Source organism: Biomphalaria glabrata, chromosome 7 (assembly GCF_947242115.1).
Source record: "Biomphalaria glabrata chromosome 7, xgBioGlab47.1, whole genome shotgun sequence".
Lineage (NCBI taxonomy): Eukaryota > Metazoa > Mollusca > Gastropoda > Planorbidae > Biomphalaria > Biomphalaria glabrata.
The window spans coordinates 39,259,109-39,280,192 of NC_074717.1; the positions used below are offsets into that span (position 1 = coordinate 39,259,109).

A 21,084-nucleotide genomic window follows, 5' to 3' on the forward strand; every position below is an offset into this window, starting at 1 on the left:
ATAGGCCTATTGTCAAGATTGCTAAATTGAACTTCACTGACAAAATAAAAATCTATAAAGAAATAAAATTGAATTAAGCATTAAATATCATGATCGGCTTCATAAAGGAGATAGGTCTATTGATTTTTGAAGAAAAACTTTTTTTTTAGGCCTTTATGTTTCTTGTTTCTTTGCAATGCAAAATGAAGCAAAAATTTTAGCATTGTATTTTCTTACTGGGCATATTAGGCCTAGACTTTGAATAAGCGTCATTAAATTAACATGCTCGGGTTTGTAGGTTTGTCATCCACATTTGGATCTGTCTCTTTCCTGAACGTGTCAGTTGTCTTGTTACAAGGAATGCCACTAAATCATATTATGGAACTAAATTATTAAATAGATCATATCTACACTATGAGAAACCAAGGAGATCAAACACTGATCTATGTATAAAAATATACACGTATTTCTCAAAATTGCACTTCCGATGCAAGACCTTTAGGAAGTTTTGGTTCCCTAAAGTTTTAAAACTTGGCAGAAAGTGATTCTATGGATCGAATCTAGATCTAAAAGCCTATACATTTCCTCGCATGCCAAACTTAGATCAGCTCTAGAGATATTCTACTCTAGTTAAGACGTGTGATTCAATACTAAACAGATCTAGATCTAGAACTGTACGTCAGTTCTGGGCTACACTTTCTGTAAAACACTGTTGACCAAGCACTGGCACATGCATACAAATGATACATAGGCCTACACAGGAACGCGCATCACTAAGCCTTTAAATATTAGAAAGATCTAAATTAAAATATGTATGAAAAATAGATTATTAGATATTTTTAATTCTGTATTGAGACATGTATCTACAGTATAATAGGTCTAATAAATCATTTAGTTATATAGGCTAGTTTTATCTAGTGTTGCTGACTTGCTGTACAGGCCCTAGTATAATAATTTTGATATGAACTTATTTATATGGCAATATAGATCTATATATTTCTTTAGCGCGTTTTGAATGTCAAGACTCAATATCATCACTAAGAAAGTTATTTTTTAAAAAATATTTGGACAGTCTTTTTTAATTAGGCCTAAGCCTGTAGCTGAAGTGGTAGACTTAAATGAAAAAATATAGTAGCCTAACTTATTTGATCGGCTAATCTAGGTTTAATCGAGTCATGAGGCTATTTCAAAGATTAAGTGCTACTATTTGTCCTACACGGTGTCATTTTACAAAAGCTACCAAAGTGTTATTCTCCAGTCGTTATTTACTGTACACCAATACTGCCTTGAGCACTGTAGTATCAGTGGCTGGAGATCTGATACAGCAAAACTACCAGAGAATACAAAATGATAACAGTCGCATATGGAGTTCCGAAAGAACAGTAAAAATAGCAGCTGTAGGACTTGCATTTGGTCCCAGTGTTCATTACTGGTATATAGGCCTTGAGAAATTGGTTCCTGGCAAAACATTACGAGCGATAATGATAAAGGTATGCCCATTATGTTCAGAATTAATCTTGCTAATAATTTCATCTTTTTTTTTTTTTTAAAGGAATGCATAACGGTAATTTTAAAAATTGTTAACTTTATGTATAAAATTTTCTTATCTTATAAAGTATAGACGTTCCTTCAAAAGAAGATAATTAGGCCAACGTCCTAAGGTTATCAATATGACTATTTAAATGTACATGTAGGCCCCTAAATTAAAAACTTAAACTCTGCTAAGTCTGGAATCCCGAAACCCCATTCCTTGATCCATATATGACACTAGGGATGAAGAAGCACTTGTATGACTTTGTCCTAGGCAATGGAATAAGAAATGTGCCTTTATCTTTGTGTCTTTCTGAGTATTTTTGTAGGATGTGTTTTACTATTTGTAAGTTATGTCTATGTGTTTTATGTAGCCCTTTTAGTACGCAGTTTAGCTAAAAGCGTGTGTACTTCAACAATAACATTTTGCACATGTTTCGCTAATTCTTCTCTAAAATAAATTCTTTTTGAGTCATGTGCGTTAAGGCGTGACCTCTGTCACGTCGAAGGTGCCGCTTAAGGCCGGCCCTGGCTTTTACTTTCGGGGTAAGGGAGGCTATCAAAGTCAGCAGGTATTTATTTTGGCCCACTTCATATATATATATATATATACTGTGGCATTTTACGCCTCGAGAGACGATCTTTTCCCTTTGCAACTTCTTGTGTGACTAAAGAGGCCAATCCTTGATACACAGCTGCGATCGCAGGTTGGGCATATGTAATCACCAGGCGCCATTGCATTATCACCCTTCTCTCTGCTTCTGTAGTGTATGGCATCTGCAACCCGTGACCCTTCCTTTATGCTCACTGACCATGTCCATGTCCAGCTGCTATATATATATATACAGAGAGAGAGAGAGAGAGAGAGTCGCTGTAAAATGTCGAATCTTGGACTAGGGAAACATTAAAAGCTTTGCAATAATGAAGTATTGTACACACTTTCTAATAGCTCAATAAAGTAGCCAATATATGTGTAATATTATCATAGAATCCAGCTTGAAATTTAGTGGTTTATATATATATATATATATATATTTTAAAGTAGAACTTAAGTCACTTAGGGTTAGCGCAATGTTTTATGTTTTGTTTGTAAAATGTTTTACATGATTCGGATGTTCCTTCAGAGCTGAAGATAATTACTTCCTAGTCCAAACCTCCCGCAGGACGACGGGGTATGGGAGCGGGCAGGGTTTGAACCCGGAGCCATCGATAAATCTGAATGAAAGTCCAGCGCGCAAGCCGCACGACCAGGCAGCCATTCCTCTTTCATCCAACTATGTTTTGATTCGGTTCATCTACACATCTACACAGTGGGTAGAATGGTAGGTTTATTTGGGTGTGACAACAGACTAACGAGTCATTCTTTAGGTATCAAAGCATTATTACAAATTACATTTCACTAACGACTTATTAGGAGTACTAATTTGATAGGCCTACATTTAAAGTTTTAATCAAAACATTTTTAAGGGATATTTTTGGCAAAATGTTTGGTTTTAACATTTTTCTGATGTTCCTTCAGAGTTGAAGATTATCTTCTTTCTGGTCCCAACCTTCCGCAGGACGACGGGAGACGGCAGCGAGCAGGGTATGGACCCTGGACCATCGAGACGACCGAACGATAGTTCAGAGCGCATACCGCACGACCAGCAAGGTTTTGTATATAGGCCTCTATGTGATTTATTTCATACTGTCACACCTCGAATGTAACCCAGGGGAGAGAAAGCTAGTTATATATAGTGCGCAAGCCGCGAGATGAGGACAGACCAGGTTATTGGGTCTCTTTGTATACGTAACGTGTGTATATGAAAGGGAATAAACTTGTTAATTGGTAGACTAAACAATCTAGATAACCTTGATGTAAATAAAAGTAATTTCGAAATATTTAGAACTAGATAGAAGGTCAAGATAGAAACTTGAAGAGAATACTATATCGGGGTCATTGGTCCAGATAATTGTTCAGTATTCTCGGGTGGATATTTATTGATCATTAGTAGGCGTAGGCCTATCTACTCTGTGCTTTATTTATTCAATACTTATATTATATGTCAGTCAATTATTATTCTTTTGTACAAGGGATTTATTTTTATATTGTATGTTCATGGCAATCATGACTGTGGATTATTTGTTATTTGAATTTGAAAGCATTAAACTCAGGAAAATATATTGAACATTTTGTTTCTCCGGTGTGTTCAAACTAAGTGGAGGCATTGAGGCCCTTACGAACTCGCATATATGCCATGTATAACTAACAAATCCTAAATGATATCCCTAAAATCATTGGTAACCAACAAAAAAAAAAAAAAACACAAACGGAAATTGAATACCTATTGGAGAAAATCATTCTTTAAAAAGCTACTGTATAAAGATTTTAAACATTAAAAAAGAAAAAAAATCTGACACCGACCACACAACAAAATGACACATGAACTGTTTTGTTCAACTTTCTGATGTGAAACTGTGGCATGAATGTCTATTTAATATGTGCTAACGTATAATTCGTTTGCTCTTCTGCTATGTGTAATGCACAATTTCTAAGACTAATTTCCTCAAGGATAAATGTTATTACTGTTATTATATGGACCTATAAATAAATATTGAGATATAGATGTCAGCATTATAGTATCGAACCAAACAGTTTTTCAAATGAAATTACATTAATAATTCAATATTTTGTTTTAAAATAGGTATGCATGGATCAGTTCATCTTCTCCCCGTACTCTATTTCAATGTTTCTTATCATCATTGGCATAATAGAGGGACAAGGATTCGATCTATTGAAGAATCAGTTTAAAAAAACAGCAGGTTTGATGTTTATGACAGACATGTCAATCTGGACACCGGCACAATTGGTCAACTTTTATTTTGTGCCCATCAAGTACAGAGTCTTGTATGACAACTGCGTTTCGCTCCTTGCTGACACATTGTATTCGTACTTGAGATTTGACCATGACAAGTACGACTTAGAAGATAATGATGAACAATAGGAAGTGGCGGGAGCCTGATTGTTGTCAACTTTCTTTTGAGAAACAAACAAAAAAAGTGTTGTCAACTTTCCTTTGAGAAAAAACTAAAGAAAAGTGTATCAATTAGTTTGAAACTAAATTTTTTTTTGTAGTATGGATTATTGTAGTTAGTACTGAGAATAATTTGTCATCTTTAATATACATCTCTAATAAAGTATCTAATATATTATATAGTATACATCACATTTATACATATATATTTAATACAATGTTGTTTTTTTCAACTGGTGTTGTTTTATTATTTTATCATCGTTTAAATCTTTTATATGTTGAAAAGTTAATGTTTAATGATAATGAAAAGCTTGTGTAAAAACGAAAAACAGTCTTTGTAAACTGGAACTAGAATAGTAACCACAAATGAGTATAACAAAGATTAATTCAGTTAATCTCACTGGCATTTTAATTCCAAGTTAGACTGAACATATAATTGTCAAAAAATACTGTAGATCTAATATTTTAACAAATATTTTTCAAAGGTACAAAATCTGCCCAAGTGTTACATTTATATATATATATATTATACTATGGTACTTTGTTAATTTACCAAATCTTATAAATCAGGTTCAGCTAGCTGGATATACATGATCATAAGAATGTATATGATCTGGTATTATGAACACTAAGGAAACAATTAAAACAATCTGATAATTAAATAAAAAATAACAATTATTTTCCATAAAATATTATTTAATTATAAAGGACCTTTTTGTATTGTAAAAATGAGATCTGCAAAATATTAAGAAACTTAAATTAGAAATATAAATATAAGTTCTAGCGTGAGGCAAAATAACAGAAATATTTGTTCATGCATAGGTAAATACAAATAGAAAAAATGATTATGATATGTGCAGCATATATATATATATATATATGTATGAGATACATTTTGAGCAATAAAAAATACTCATAAAGTAAATGAGAATGATCAATGTCAGTCATGGGAAAACACAAGATGAAAAAGAAATAAAACAACAGTAGGCTGGGAATGTAATATACATACATACATACGTGTATGTGAGCACATGTGGGAAGCGTGGTCGAGAGGCTAAGAGTGCTTGAAATTGGCTTGGCTACCTAGAAGGGGGCTCGAGGTTCGACAACTGACTTGGGCAGAGTTGTGTTTACTGAGCGCCTAAGGGCAGCATGGAAAACCAACTCCTAGATACCCCCTCCCCCCCACTGGTCCACATATGAGATTGGACCAAAGTGCTCTGAGCATGCTATAAGCATGAAAGTAGCGCTATATAAAAGCTATAAATATATATATGTGTAATTGTGTGCATTTAACAAATTATTGTACTTTCACTATACTTAAACAAAGATCCAGTAAAAACTCATTAAAACTTATTTCATTTTCCCACCAACTCATCAGTCTTGGTGGTGCCTCCATGGAAAAATGAGGACAAACACTAGACACCATCACATGGTAATCTGACAAGTGCTTCGTTAGGAGGGCTGTAGCAGTGGAAGGAAGAAACACAGAGAGTTGGCACTTGCTTTTATTTTCTCTACACAAGGCTGCTGCCGACCGGACAGTCTCAACTAGAACATTTGTTGGAGCCCCTGCTAGATCATCCAGCCAGATGTTCTGTTTGGTGGGGTCAATAATGAGAAGGCTTCGTGGTGGAGGGTATGTTTTATAGAAAATAGCATGGTGGTAGGAATCTGGGGATGAGGATACAGAAAGCTGGTAATTTGAAAGTACAGGGACTAATGCAGCTTGGTGCAAGTAGCCATAAATGAAAACCATAGCCAAATTAAACATTGCCCATACAGTTAATATCATAGTTCGCCCATATGTGATCCCAGATACATATTTCGCTGCCATAACCAAAAACATTGGCAAGGTTGGAATAAGAAACCGTGGCTCTTGATGTGGGAACACTGACAATAAACACACAGGAAATAATGACATAGAGACCAACCATAACAAACCATAGTTCTTGTGAGGATGTCTTACAAATAATGCAGAGATACCAGTAACTACAAATGGGATTGACAGTGGTCCAATCAAAAGAGGCAAATTTACCAAACTGTGAGTATAATGTGGATGTAGGCCATGTTCAGCCAAGTTAGCGGTGTTCATGTTGTACTTTAAAAAATTCCAAGGAGTAATGATTAATGAGGATGCCAAAAGTTCAAAACTGATCATCAAAGAATTAAGAGAAAACTGTCCAGTAAGGAGGAGGTCAAAAGAAGTTTTAACAGTATTAAAAAAGTGGACATTGTAATAGATAGTGTCCAGTGCTATAATTATCACACAACTCATTAAAGCACCCAGCCCAGTAAAGAGTATATTTTTTATCTTGTTCTCAAAACCTTGTGAGAAATAAAACCAGAAAATAATTGGCATAAAAGAAAATGCCAAAAATGTTGGCCTGTTAAAAAAACCAGCAGTGATAACAAGGCCAATCAACATCTGGCAAATGTGTTGCTTGTGAGTGGTGACATTAAGTTTTGTCTTGAGCACTACCAGCCTTTCTTCTTGTTCCTTCAATTTACAATTTTTTAGCTCATCATCTTCAGCACTTTGTGAAATGTCATCTTCAGAAATGAATTCTCCAGATTCATCCTTTCTGTTCAATTTAGCATCATTTTTCTTTGTCTCTCCCTTCTGCCGTTCATAAGTTTTTGTTTCATTGTTAGACTGATGTACACCTTTTCTTTCCTTTTCATAAATGAAAGTCAATTTTCGTCTATGTTCTATGCAGTCCAAACAAGTAAATATTAAAATAAGGATAAAGGCAACAAGCATGGCTTCAACAGAATTAGAAAAGGTTCTTGTCAAATAGGTCCATGCTATATAAGAGCTGCTATAAAACAGGGTACTTATGTACTGATTCACTTCAAAAGCTCTGGCTAGTCTCTCAGTAGCAGAGTAACCAACCAGACTAATAAAAGCAAAAGGTAGCCTAGTGGCTATTACAATCTTGACAGCTGATACACGAAACCCTGACAGTCCTGTAGAGTTTATCCATTTCAAGAAATACAGAGGTGGAGATAACAGCACATACGGGAAGACAATGGAACGTACTGGTGATGATTCATTAAATTCCCATGCTCGAACGTGTGTTACATTGAGAACATCACCTGTCAGAGAATATAGCAATGAGGTTTAATTAAAGCTTAAAGGCTAATTGCTTTTTATGATATACAGGCATAAGATGGGACTATTTATCAAGCAGTACAAATAAACAGAGGCAGATGGATGTATACCTACTATGATCTTCATCAATGTAGTACAATTTTACAAATATATTAATTCTATAGATTGTAAAAAAAAGTCTAGAAAAAATGAGTATACATTATCTAATTATGATCCAGGGGATCAATACAAGTGCTATAAAGACACCTTTAAAGAGTGTGATATTGACATTCAAGGCTAGGAATTTGCATGAAGCTGTGAGTCACAAGATACGAAGCAAGGAGAGTGGCCAGCATGAAAGAGCAGCAAACCAACAAAAAGTTGAGAGAAGAAGCAGGCCTATCTGCAACTGACCAAACCTACCCATGCCACGTATGCAGCCAGCCTTTCAAAGCGAGGATTAGACTTTACAGTCATCTTCATGTTCATATAGGAAATAAAAAATGTGCTCATCTTCGACCCTGAAGTAGGAGCCATATATATATATATATATATATATATATATATATATATATATATATATATATATGTAATAGTCTAAAAGTCTCAAATTTGTATATTCTCTTGGTTTTGATAACGACACAAGGCCCTATATTTTGTTGGTTATATATATTATACATTTTTTTAAAAACATAATCTCTCTCCTGAATCTTTGTCTCCTCCGTTTACAACAAAAATATAATTAGAGTATTTAAAAAATTAATACAGTTCTATTTCATTATTTTTAGAATTTTTGAATTTCTTTATATTATGAAGCGTAACTGAAAACAACCTGCTATAAAATATTTTTTTTACCTGCCACAATTTCAAGAGACTGAAAAAATTCATCCGGATGGATATAGCTGGGTTGGGGAAACAGGACTGTTATAAAATTAATGAGGATCAGAGTTGTACTTAGTTTGTTCATGATGATGAATCTGAAATATAGTAATAATATATTTTAATTGATTTTCACATTATAATATCTAAGTAATATATATATCTAAATGACAGAGTCTATATTATAACTATATACTAGATATATAGTGTAGACTGTTACTTGGGTCTTCATTAGAAATCTAGGACCACTTAGCCTAAGAGTAAGACTGTCTTGGCGTCTATCTAAGACTCCCTAGATTTATTAAAATTATATACCATTATATGGGAATGAAAATCGGTATTAGTTTAATAATAATACTATATTATTGTATATTAATACTAATATACCTCACATAATCTATATTTTCTAAAGCCATGTTGGTATGGAGTAAGGACATTATGTTTGTCTAAGTGGTTTATGATGTTGCTACATATTATGTGTTCTAGGATTTTACATGTGATGCTGGTAAGTGATACTGGTTTGTAGTTTCCTGGGTGTGATTTTAATCCTTTTTTAAATAGAGGGGTGACATTAGCTTCTTTCCAGTCCCTTGGTACTCTGCCCAGGTTAAGAGATGCCTGAAAAAGTATTTTGAAAACTGGTGCTAGCTCATTGCTTAGTTCTTTGAGTAATCTAGCTGGAATACCATCAGGTCCAGATGCTTTATTAGGTGTGATGTTGGCTAATAGTTTTTGGATTCCCTTCCCTTGACTTAATGTATGACCATAGGTTTTTGTTGTTATCTTTAGATATTACATTGTATATGTATTCACTCTGCAGCTGTTTGCTTACTTTTTGGGTTAGGTGTTTAATTTTTATGTACTTTTTATAAACTCTTTCTGCCTTAGTTTCTTTAAAATTTCTATATAGGTTTTCATCTAACGACCTTCAAATCCTAGCTCTGGAGACCATTAATACCTTCAAGCCTAGTGCTATTTTTGCATACACTGATGGGTAGGCATCAATAGATTCTGGAAGAGCAGGCTATGGAGCCTACATCGACTTTCTTGGCTCTTACTCAGTAAAAATCTTTGGACCATGTGGTAGTGTTTGCAGTTTTGATGCAGAGACCATGACAGTCTGTGAAGCCTTAAAAGTCATTGACTCTCAACTCGGCGAGGGACATTTGAGGGCAACACAGATTGTTGTGGTCACTGACTCAAAATCTGTTCTACAGGCTTTGCAAAGCCCTGGACCATGGCCCCCCAATATCAACACTGTCATGGCTTCATATAACATTAAAGAACGTTATGGCACCCCTGTAATAATGCAGTGGGTACCGAGTCACATAGGTGTGACTGGCAACACAATTGCAGACCCTTTGGCTCACCAGGGAGGGCAAATTCCACCCACTGAACAGGCTGTAAGCTTTCATCAAGCCCTGGCTATAATTAAAAAAACAGAAATGGAAAAGTGGTTTGAGTGCTGGGACAAGTCCCAAAAAGCCTGTAGAGTCTGGGAGTGCATGAGGCGCCCTGACCGCACTTCCCATGGTGGAGGCTGTCCAGGCCTGAGCAAGCTATTAAAGCACAGTGCAGGACAGGCCATTGTCCTGTTAGCTCATATTTCTCGCGGCTATGGCCAAATTTTGATTCACGGTGCCCCCACTGCAGGGAAGAAGAGGAAACCGTGCCTCATATTCTGTTTGACTGCCCCAGACTTGCTGATTTCCGTCTCAACAGGTCTGGGAAACCCAAAATTCTTGACCTGTATGGCGACATTTATTCACTACGCAAGACAGCAGGGTTTCTGTCCAGGGATTTTGCAAGAGGACTTGAGCCTCTCAAGCCCTTACCCAAATGGAGTTTGATGATGATGATGATGATATAGGTTTTCCTTGTGTTTACAAAGCTTCTTTAATCTATTATTAAACCAGCATTTATTTATTTTGTTTGATGTGTATTTAGTTGGTATAAGATTTTCTATAAAAAATGTTTTTAAGATAGTTTTTTATGAAATTCCATAGAGGTTGGTTAATGTCTCTTTCTGATAAGAATGTTTGTTGGAAGTTTAATGCAGCTTGGTGTAGTTGTATTAGGTTGCATTTGTAAGATTTTTCTTTTGGGTTTTATGTTGGCTACTGCTTTTATCTGTGTATTTTTATGTATGAGTCTTATGACTTGACAGAATTTATGTCATTGGTTAATATTGTGATGTTGCTTATTCAGGCTGTCTTGAAGTCAACCAATTACTCTGCAATCGTTTGGGTGTAATTGTTCGGGTGTATTACGTGTAGTTGACCAACAAGTCAGACAAAAACAAGTACATCTGTTTTTAACAAGTGAAGAGATGTAGTCAACACTGATGAACAAGTTCACATGGATTTATTCTGATAAAAGGCCACAGTAGAAGTCTCTGTCACTAAACACGTCGTTACCCTGTAATGTTATATCGCTAACTGATTTTTCGGTCTCTAACCCAACATATCCCAAACGTCACTAGTCCCGTTCAATATGCGTCTACTATGGTGCGTCGCTAAATAACTAAAATAACTAACCTATATAAATAAGGTGTCTAACAGATTCCTCCCCCCCTTGAAAAAAAAATATGTCAATATTTTCCACTACTGTCAAGTCTTACAAGGGCATTTTCAATTTAAGGGGAAGACCACAAACATAAAATCTTGATCTCTTTATCTTGACATCTTCATCTTGACAGTTCCTCATATTCATGTCAATGTTCATAACAGTTCATAACATTCCAAAATCATCTTCATTAGTACACAGTTCATCATAAAAGAAAATGTGGCATCTTATGGGCACGTCACACGTCACAAGTGTTCTTCACTGGCAGTAATCTGATAAAATACAACATTTCAAAAAACAATTATATACTTTATTTACACATTCAATAATTTTTTTTTTTCTTACCACCCTTTTATACGCTTTTGTCCATTTTTCTTTTATACTCACCCTTTTCCATAGAACTAACTTTCGTCAATGATATATGAAATGATTCATACAAAAAAAAATATCTATACTTACTTTCAAATGCTTAACATCAAATTTACTTATCTCCCTTTTCCATAACATATAAATGGTGCCAATATATTAATATATATTACATACTCAATATAATCATAGTTTATTTACAAACTTATTTCATTTCAATGTCATTCTAGACAATAGATCAGCTACAATATTCACAGATCCACTAATAGCTTTCACTTCAAATTTATACTCCTGTAGTGCTAAGAACCATCTATAAACACGACTGTTTTTCATGCTCTTTTGCTGTATATACTGAATAGGTTTATGATCAGTTAATAATATGAATTTCCTTCCTATTAAATAGCTCTCTAGCTTAGTAATTACCCATATTACAGCTAAGGCTTCTCTTTCAATGACACTATATTTTTTCTCTGCCTCTGACAATTTTCTGCTTACATATAATATAGGATGTAAGTTATCATAGTTCTGCATTAAACAACCACCAATAGCATTACCAGATGCATCAGTTGTGACATAAAATATTTTGTCTTTATCAGGTAGTCTTAATATTAGTTCATGACTAAAAACATCTTTAATTCTGTCAATAGCTTTCACACATTCCTCATTACAAACTACTTTTTGAGGTTTTCCTTTTTTAAGTAAGTCATTTAATGGATTCACTATTTCTGCTAAGTTCTTTATAAACTTTCTGTAATAATTTACTATTCCCAATATGCTTTTAATTTGTCTTTTTGTTGTAGGTATTTCAATATTAAGTACTTTCTTTATGTTATCTTCAATAGGGCTAATCATGTTGTTATTTACTTTATGTCCTAAAAAAATTATTTCCTCCAATCCTATTTCTACTTTTTCTGCTTGGATTGTAAGTCCACTTTCTTTTATTATTTTGAACACTTCTTTTACATCTACCAAATGTTCCTCCCAACTATTATTAAAAATACATATGTCATCCAAATAGCAAATAACATTTTCTTTGTTTCCAATTATCATGTTCATCATTCTATTAAATGTGGCAGGTGCATTTACTAATCCAAAACTCATATAATTCCATTGAAAAATACCATATGGTGTTACAAATGCTGTGTAAGGTTTTGCATTTTCTGTTAAAGGTATTTGCCAATAACCTTTAGTTAAATCTAATTTAGTAAAAAATTTTGCTCCATTTAATTTATGTAAAATATCCTCTATATTTGGCATTGGATATGGGTCAAATTCTGTGATGTTGTTAAGTTTCCTATAATCAATACATAACCTTATATCTCCATTCTTCTTTTTGGCTATCACAATTGGTGAAGCATAAGGAGATGTTGATGACTCAATTATACCTGATTCTAGTAAATTGTCTATTTCTTTCTTTACTTTGTCTTGTAAATGTAGCGGTATTCTATATGGCTTAAGCTTGATAGGTTTTGGATCTGTTACTTTAATGTCATGTTTAATAATATTAGTTTTTCCTGGTATACTGGAAAAAATTTCTTTGTATTCCTGTATTATTTTAGTTATATCTTTTGACTTTTCCTTAGTTAAATTATTAAGATTAATCTTTTGCCAAGTTTGATTCTCTTTTGTTTCTATTACAGGTATTTCTTTAATATCATTTTCATTGTGATTTTCATTTGTTATTATCATTAAGCATTCTTCTCTTTCTGAAAATGTATTTTCTATTTCCTCCTGAATGTTTTGTATTAACTCATCTTCTCTATCATGATACAGTTTCAAATTATTTATGTGATATGTTTTAATTTTCCCATTTATTTCAATTTGATAATTCACATCACTAATTTGTTTTATCACCTTAAATGGACCTTTCCATTGTTTACCAATTTTATTTTTCAGGTCATTTATTAATATTAATACATTGTTTCCTACTTCTAGTGTTTTCAATTGTCTTTTCCTATTTAGATTCTCATGAGCACTTTGTTTGTACTTCTTATTGTTGTTATATGCTTGAGTCCATATTTCTTTCAATTCTGTTGTGATTGTTGTTTCACTGTCATTGTTTAATTTATTCTCATTGTCTATTAGATTTTCTTTAAAAACATCCAATTCATCTCTGGGTTTTCTTCCATGTATTATTTCATATGGTGAAAATTGTGTTGCTTCATGGATGTTGTTTCTATGAGCAAATAGTACATAGTTAATGTAATGATCCCACTTGTTCTGATTATTCTGAATTATCTTTGTTAGTGATCTTTTTAATGAACCACCATATCGTTCACATAAACCATTACTCTCCGAAGAGTATATGTGTTGTATATTGTATTGTTTAGTCCATTTCTTAAATTGTTCTGACTTAAACTGAGATCCCTGATCACTCAATATAATTTTAGGTATACCATGTCTTGTAATTACTTTTTGAGTTATGGCATTAATGATATTCTCTGCACTTGTATTTGATAATGGGATTGCCTCTGGATATCTACTAAACATGTCTATTACTGTTAGAATGTATTTGTTATTATTTTCAGTTTGAATTAAAGGACCTATTAAATCAATAGATACTTTCTGAAATGGTGCTGTAGGTTCATCCATTTCTTGAATAGGTGCTTTATTCACTAGGCTTTTATTAGATCTCTTTTGACATATGTCACATGAGTTTATGTATTTGTTGATTGTTGCTTTCATTTTAGGCCAAAATACTTGTTTTGACAAATTCCTATAACATTTCTTTACTCCCCTATGTGCTGCTAAATTATTATCATGTGTCATGATTAAAACATCTTTCCAATATTTCTGTGGTAAGACAAGTTGTTTTATTTTCTTGTTATCATTACTTGTTTGTCTAAATAATATTTTATTCTCTATACAAAATTTCTCCATTGGATTATTATTGTTTTTATCTGATATTCTTGAATAAATTTTCCCAATAATATTGTCATTCATTTGTTCTAATGCAAATGTGGGTGTTGTTTCTTTTTCACTTTGAGATATTTGTGTTTCAAGACTATTTTGTTTTTCATTTTCTATCTCACTTTCCTTAACATCTGTATTTTCTATTTGTATTACATTACTGGTTTCTTTTTCTTCATCCTTACTTATTACATTTATTGTATTTTCCTGTTTCTCATCTTGTTTATTCATTGATCTTGTTATTACCATACTTGTTATATTTTGTGTTTCTATGTTTCCATGATTTTGTCTTATGTTTTTGTATTTGTTTTGCCAGTCTTCTAATTCTTTTCTAGAACATTCTTTAACTCCTTTTATGTTTCCTACCAACATATCATATCTCATTTCTGGTATTGCAATGCCATCACAATAACCAGTGAAAAATGGAGTTTCAATGTACACCCTTATAGCTTTAAATTCCCTTACAGTGCCATCTGCTAATTCTACTTTCCTAGTAAACCCTTTATACCAATGAGGTTTGACAAATTTAGTTTTTACTGCCAAAGTGTTACAACCTGAATCCCTGATTAATTCCACCGGAATTCTATCTACAAACCCTGGGTACACTGTAAAATTGTTCCTATTTCCTTCCATGAAATATATCCTATCTGTCCCTTTATTTTTGTATTCCCTACTGTAACTCCTATTTCTATAATTTCCCCTGTCATTCCTATCTCTACTCCTATATCTATTGTTATTTTGTTCATTGTATCTATTTCTACTCCCAGACCTACTATTCCCTCTTCTACAGTTAGCTGCTATATGACCTTTTCCTTGACATTTAAAACAGGTTATTTCACTATATTTTCTATTTCCACTATTTGATCTGTTTCTATTTCTACTTCTATCAACATTTTCTTTGGTGTATCCTATTAAATCTACTTTGCTCTTATCCCTATCAGAAAATGGTTTATTTGGATAGGCATTTTTGTATACTCTCATTATCTCTGTTATTTCATCTATAGTTTTTGGGTTTCTTTCTCTAATAAAAGATTGTAACTGAGGATCACATTTATTTACAAAGTTGTCCACTAGAATAAAATTTTTTAATCCCTCATAAGAGCTATTCACTTTTTCTAATTTTACCCACTTATTGAAAAAATCCTTTTCCATATTAATAGTAGTTTGGGGTTCTATTCCTAATGATGGTATATTGTCAAAGTATTTCTTTCTAAAAGTTGTAGCATTATGACCATAGGCATTCAATAACTCTCTTTTTAAAACTTGATAGCTATCATCAATATGATGGTCATGATTTTGGCATATTGTTAGAGCTTGACCATGAACAAAGTCTATCAGTATTTCAGACCATTCTTCTTCAGGCATATTAAATGTAGACATTTTTGCCTCATATCTTTTCAAAAAATCACCAATGTCATCCTTCTGTTCATCAAAACTTTGTATTTTTCTCTTTAGCCATGTCTGCGAATTAGGGTTGTCTCTTTGAGTGGTATAATTATTTGAGTTATTTGTGTTATTTCCTTGTTCAATTTGAGCTCTGGCTTGTGCTGCATCCAATCTCATCTTCTCCATTTTAGCTTCATGTTCTCTAATTTTTTCTCTTTCTTTGTCTTGCCTTTCTATCTCTTCTTTCTGTCTTTGACGTTCCGTTTCTTCCCTCACAACTTGCTGTACATAAGCTGCTAAGTCCTTTCCTTTTAGCTCCATGGTCTTTCCATCCTGCATAGCTGCTTCCTTAACCTCCTTAAGGTCCACATATGATGATGTAGCCATTGTATGTTATATTTTATATATATTTTACTTAGCCTATATTGGTTATGGCTATACTTTAAAAGTTTTTACACACTTTTATACCAGTTTTAAGTGTTATGTCTCTATCTATAGATTTAGTAAATGTATAAATCTAGTCTGAGTTATTATGGTTATATTCAAATCTGTATATTAGGTCCAGTATTACACACAAATTTAAATCTAGTATATTATAGTATGTATAATAATACTATTTAGATCTATAGTTATCAAGAGCACTATGACTTTTAGATCTAGTATGAATAACTATGATCAATTTAAAAATCTGGTATGACTGAAGTCACAGTGAAGTGTTTTTAACTGTTTAGAGTAAATTCAAGGACTATCTAGAGTCTAGATCTAGAGTAGATTATGGTTCTATTTAACCATACGAAACAAATATGTGTATACAATGTCAAATATATCTTCAACAAGATATATATATTATCTAGAATGTACTACCTTCATTCATTTTTCAATTAATAATATTTCAAATTAGAGTCTAGATAATTAAATTGTACCAAAGAGATGTACAAAATTTGTAGATCTATATTTAGCCAGACGACAGTGTTTGACTACATAGCCAGTTTCGGCATTATTCTCATGGCAAAATCATATTTGATTTTAACCGCTCAAACTAAAATTATTTTAGTCTGATTCACAGTAAAAGAATCCTACCCGCACTTTCTATCATTAAGTGAAAAAAAAATACAGATCTAATTAAATTAATAAAAATAAATAATTTAAAATAATATAAACAAATGAAATAATTAAATGAGACTATCGCTATGGGTTGGGATATGACAATATGGCACACAATGATGACGTCACGAAGTAACCAGGCAACAACGGATATGACGTTTACACAAACATAACAAATTACAACTCTAAACGTATAATATAGCTTTTCATCTAAATTACGTCTTCTACCCCGACGGGTTTTAAGGCGCACCACCTGATTTTACTCAGGCTAACGTACCAAATTTAGACAAAATCTATTTCTAAGGGCAATCTAAACATATACTAATAAGAAAAATGGCACTTAGCTTTTGATAAGAAAGATCCCTTTGTTCGGACTCCCGAATATGCTAGATCACAACAAATTCCACTGCCTCTCTTCCAGTTCTGACTCTGTTCTCCGGTGCTACCAGTATCCCACGTAATGCCACAGATGTCCTGATATGCCACAGCAAAATGTTCCAGTTTCTTTGACGACTGTTGATGACCGTATGTGTAGTTCCGACGACTTTGTGTACACAGTTACTGACGAATAGGTTAACGGTTCTTCTGGCGATGACTTGACTTGTGTAGACGACTACTGACAAATAACAGTCTCTTGACGGCAACTTGATCTGGACGACTGACGAATAACGAATTTCTTGACGATGTCTTGATCTGGGCTGACGAATAACGGCTTTCTTGACGATGACTTGATCTGGGCTGACGAATAACGGTTCTCTAAGAATAGTTCACTGCTTCTGCTGCTACTCTGGTAGTACGACGAAGTTTGCTGTTGTACTCTGCTTCACTAGACCAAACTGTCCAATGTAGACTAGGTGAGACCAAGGTCACCTCCGACGACGTTCCGTTAGACGATTAACGGTTTTTACAACGAAATTAAGTGGATGTAGCTGTTTCCACAACTTCACTGCTAACAAGTCTAGGTATGGTCTAGACCGACGAATACTAAATATATCAATATTCAGTACTAATAAAGATTACTTCACTAACCTTCCAAAGGTTAAACACAGTGACCGTTATAAACGTGGCAAGCAACCGGTTCAATGAGCAAACTGCTCCACAAGAATCTCTCCAAGGGTAAGACGACAGAGCGATTTCGATTCAGTTAGCTACCAAACTTGTAGTACTCACAATACTTCTGACAGCGGGCAAACTGTCCTTCTCGAACTGGCGAGGTAAAACTTGATACTCGATGTGGCTCCTATGACGAAGAAAAAATATGTCCAACAGGTTCACCAACGATCTCTCACCCGTTATGAATGAACGGTTTCTCTGGTTGTAGGTCGATACAGCATATGAAGATCAGGCTTTGATACTATACTGGTTAAGTAGACCAGACGTTGCGATGATTACTGTCCTGACGAAGGTCACCCTGAGTTAACGGCTCGTTGAACGTGCGATCAAACAGGCGACGACTGCTTGTAGATCTAGAACAAAGTCACTCTGCGATGATGCTGTGTTCAGCCGTACTCCGATGAAATCTTATATCTTCGAGTGCACGACCCTCACCTGAGTAAACGTTCTGCTTCGAGGTCCGGTTCGATGTTCAGCTTCATCAGGGGTCCGGCTTCGAGGTTCGGGGTCGCCACTGTGATGTTGCTTATTCAGGCTGTCTTGAAGTCAACCAATTACTCTGCAATCGTTTGGGTGTAATTGTTCGGGTGTATTACGTGTAGTTGACCAACAAGTCAGACAAAAACAAGTACATCTGTTTTTAACAAGTGAAGAGATGTAGTCAACACTGATGAACAAGTTCACATGGATTTATTCTGATAAAAGGCCACAGTAGAAGTCTCTGTCACTAAACACGTCGTTACCCTGTAATGTTATATCGCTAACTGATTTTTCGGTCTCTAACCCAACATATCCCAAACGTCACTAGTCCCGTTCAATATGCGTCTACTATGGTGCGTCGCTAAATAACTAAAATAACTAACCTATATAAATAAGGTGTCTAACAATATGCATGACTGAATGCATGACGCGTAGGAAGTAATCTTTTTTTTTTAGGTAATGTCTGTATTATGTAGATATAGTTATACAGTACTATAGAATAGATAAGTCATCATAAGTAGTAGATCTAGAATCTAGATATGTGTCTATATATATATATATAATATTAATATAGTTACAATATAGTATATAGATCTAGAATTATTGATGTAGTATCAGTAGAGTAGATCTACTAGGCTGACTACTTAGACGTAATTTAGTTATCTTAGTTAATAGTTAGTCTAAGAATAAGTATTAAGTTTATTAAGTACTAGTCTAGTAGATCATCTAGAATCATGCTACATAGATCTAGATCATATGTCATATGTTTAATAATGTTATCATTATAATATAATGATTATATTGATTATAGATCAAGACAGATGACTGATATGTATCCAAGTTACTTATTAAGATATAGATTCTTATCTTTATCTAGCAAAGAATATATATAGATCTATAATACAATTATTTTATAATAGATATCTAGATATTGATTTAAATATTTTAAACGCGCAAAGCAAAAACTAGACTAGCATAAAATTAACAGATTCTAGATCTATACCTGACCTAAATCTAGTTTAATATTTGTTTCGATTTTAATTTTAAAAGGTTGAATTTTGTATTATTCAATTTCCTACTGTTAAGACCATCACATAAAAGTGTATAAATATTGGATCTAAATAACCAATGAAATCTAATGAATCCAGTTCACAAAAACTAACCTGGATTTTCACTAAGAAGTCAAGAAGTTGTCTGAGGATTTAAAATCTAAATGATTGGGCTTTAAAATAGACCAGCTGCATTTACTGTTAAGATATTATTTAAGCGTAATAGTTAGTCTAATTATATGGAAACAGTGGTTGGGTAAGTGAAACGAAAACGGGTTACAAATGCCATGGTAATCACCGTAATGTAATAATTTAAGGGCGGGCACTACGACTACAGTGTTACGTGTACTTCTACTCCTCTCTAACTCTTAAGTCAAAGATAAGTTAAAATAAGTAGTCTACTCTAAGTCAGTCTTCTAAGTTAAAAGAAAAGTAATAATGTTTTCCTCACATTTAAAAAGGTTACCTTCACAAATATATATATTATATATGATTATAATATGATATAATTATAATAATGAGTATAAGAGTCTATATATTATAATATATATAAATATAAATTATATTATCATATTATATAATAATAATATTATTATATTAATATATATACATTTTATAGAATATTATATATAGATCTATTTTATAAGTTAAATAAGTAGTATAATAAGTATAAACTGTCACTGTATTTATTAGTCGAGAGTAGATCTATAATGTCTTAGTTGTCTATCTATGATTCTATGAATTATGAATAAACTGAGGAATTCTAAGTTTACACACAAGGTACTCTAAGTATAACGAGAAAGTACTAGTTACTAAATCTAGAATCTAGAGGTAGACTCTACTAGTCTACTGTGTAACACTGTAACTACTGTAACTCATTACTGTCAGTAGCTCTAGAATATATAGATACAGACAAAAAATAGAGCAGTGAGATTCATAACAAACAAATATTCACATTTGACCAGAGTAACACCTTTAGTAAAATCACTAAATTTAGAAAGCCTTCAGGATAGAAGACTTAAAAGTTAAGTAGCAATTATACATAAAACACTGAACCATAATCTTCAAATAAAAAACAAAATTTAATAAAATACTCAGAAAGACACAAATATAAAGGCACATTCCTCGTTTCATATGCTAAGACTAATTTGTACAAATGCTCTTTCTTCCCTAGCGCTATTAGAGCATGGAAAGGGTTGCCTGAGCTATCCAGGAAAACCAGTGACTTAGCAGAATTTAAGTCATTGGTTAATATGCATGACTAAATGCATGATGCGTAGGACGTAATCATCTTTTTCTTCAAGTAACGTCTGTATCATATAAGATAAGAAGATAGTATAAATATCTAAATTATAAATATAAATTCTAAATCTAGATTTAGATCTACTAGCTAGTCAGGTGAGGCAGTGTAAGTCTTAGAAACTATATCTAGACTAGTAGCAAGTATGTGTTACTTAGCCTGACTTAGTCTTAGATTTAGAATTAAGATCTAGATCTAAATAGATCTAGATTATTTTAGAGTAGATGTGACCAGGACGTCACCAGGAGTGTACTAGACTTAGATCTAGAGTCTAGTCTAGAGAGAACTAAAGTAAGTAGATCTACTTATGATTAA

The 21,084-nt window shown here is 33.3% G+C and overlaps 3 protein-coding genes across 5 annotated transcripts in view; 2 read left to right on the forward strand and 1 right to left on the reverse strand.

Moving 5' to 3' along the window:
* The first annotated feature begins 319 nt into the window (after positions 1-319).
* On the forward strand, positions 320-4,756 carry LOC106071407 (mpv17-like protein 2). The gene is made up of 2 exons (XM_013231496.2): positions 320-1,469; positions 4,194-4,756. Exons 1-2 carry the CDS (start codon positions 1,155-1,157, stop codon positions 4,491-4,493), a joined length of 615 nt encoding a protein of 204 aa, XP_013086950.2. The 5' UTR covers positions 320-1,154; the 3' UTR covers positions 4,494-4,756.
* A 157-nt stretch (positions 4,757-4,913) lies between these two features.
* Positions 4,914-19,286, reverse strand: LOC106071409 (GPI mannosyltransferase 4-like). Of its 3 annotated transcripts, none has more exons than XM_013231498.2 (3): positions 19,266-19,286; positions 8,473-8,594; positions 4,914-7,622 (listed from the first exon to the last, which is right to left on the reverse strand). In XM_013231498.2, the coding sequence occupies exons 2-3, from the start codon at positions 8,582-8,584 to the stop codon at positions 5,824-5,826; spliced, it is 1,911 nt and encodes a 636-aa protein (XP_013086952.2). In that variant the 5' UTR covers positions 8,585-8,594; positions 19,266-19,286; the 3' UTR covers positions 4,914-5,823. The 3 variants fall into 3 exon arrangements, with proteins under 3 accessions (XP_013086952.2, XP_055891078.1, XP_055891079.1); XM_056035103.1 differs by lacking the exon at positions 19,266-19,286 and adding an exon at positions 19,131-19,196; XM_056035104.1 differs by lacking the exon at positions 19,266-19,286 and adding an exon at positions 18,999-19,126.
* A 255-nt stretch (positions 19,287-19,541) lies between these two features.
* The window catches only part of LOC106061963 (uncharacterized), a 35,942-nt gene continuing 34,399 nt past the window's right edge, over positions 19,542-21,084 (forward strand). The window contains exon 1 of the mRNA XM_056035101.1: positions 19,542-19,725. The gene's annotated coding sequence lies outside the window, so the exon portion shown is untranslated. The remainder of the gene's footprint in view (positions 19,726-21,084) is intronic.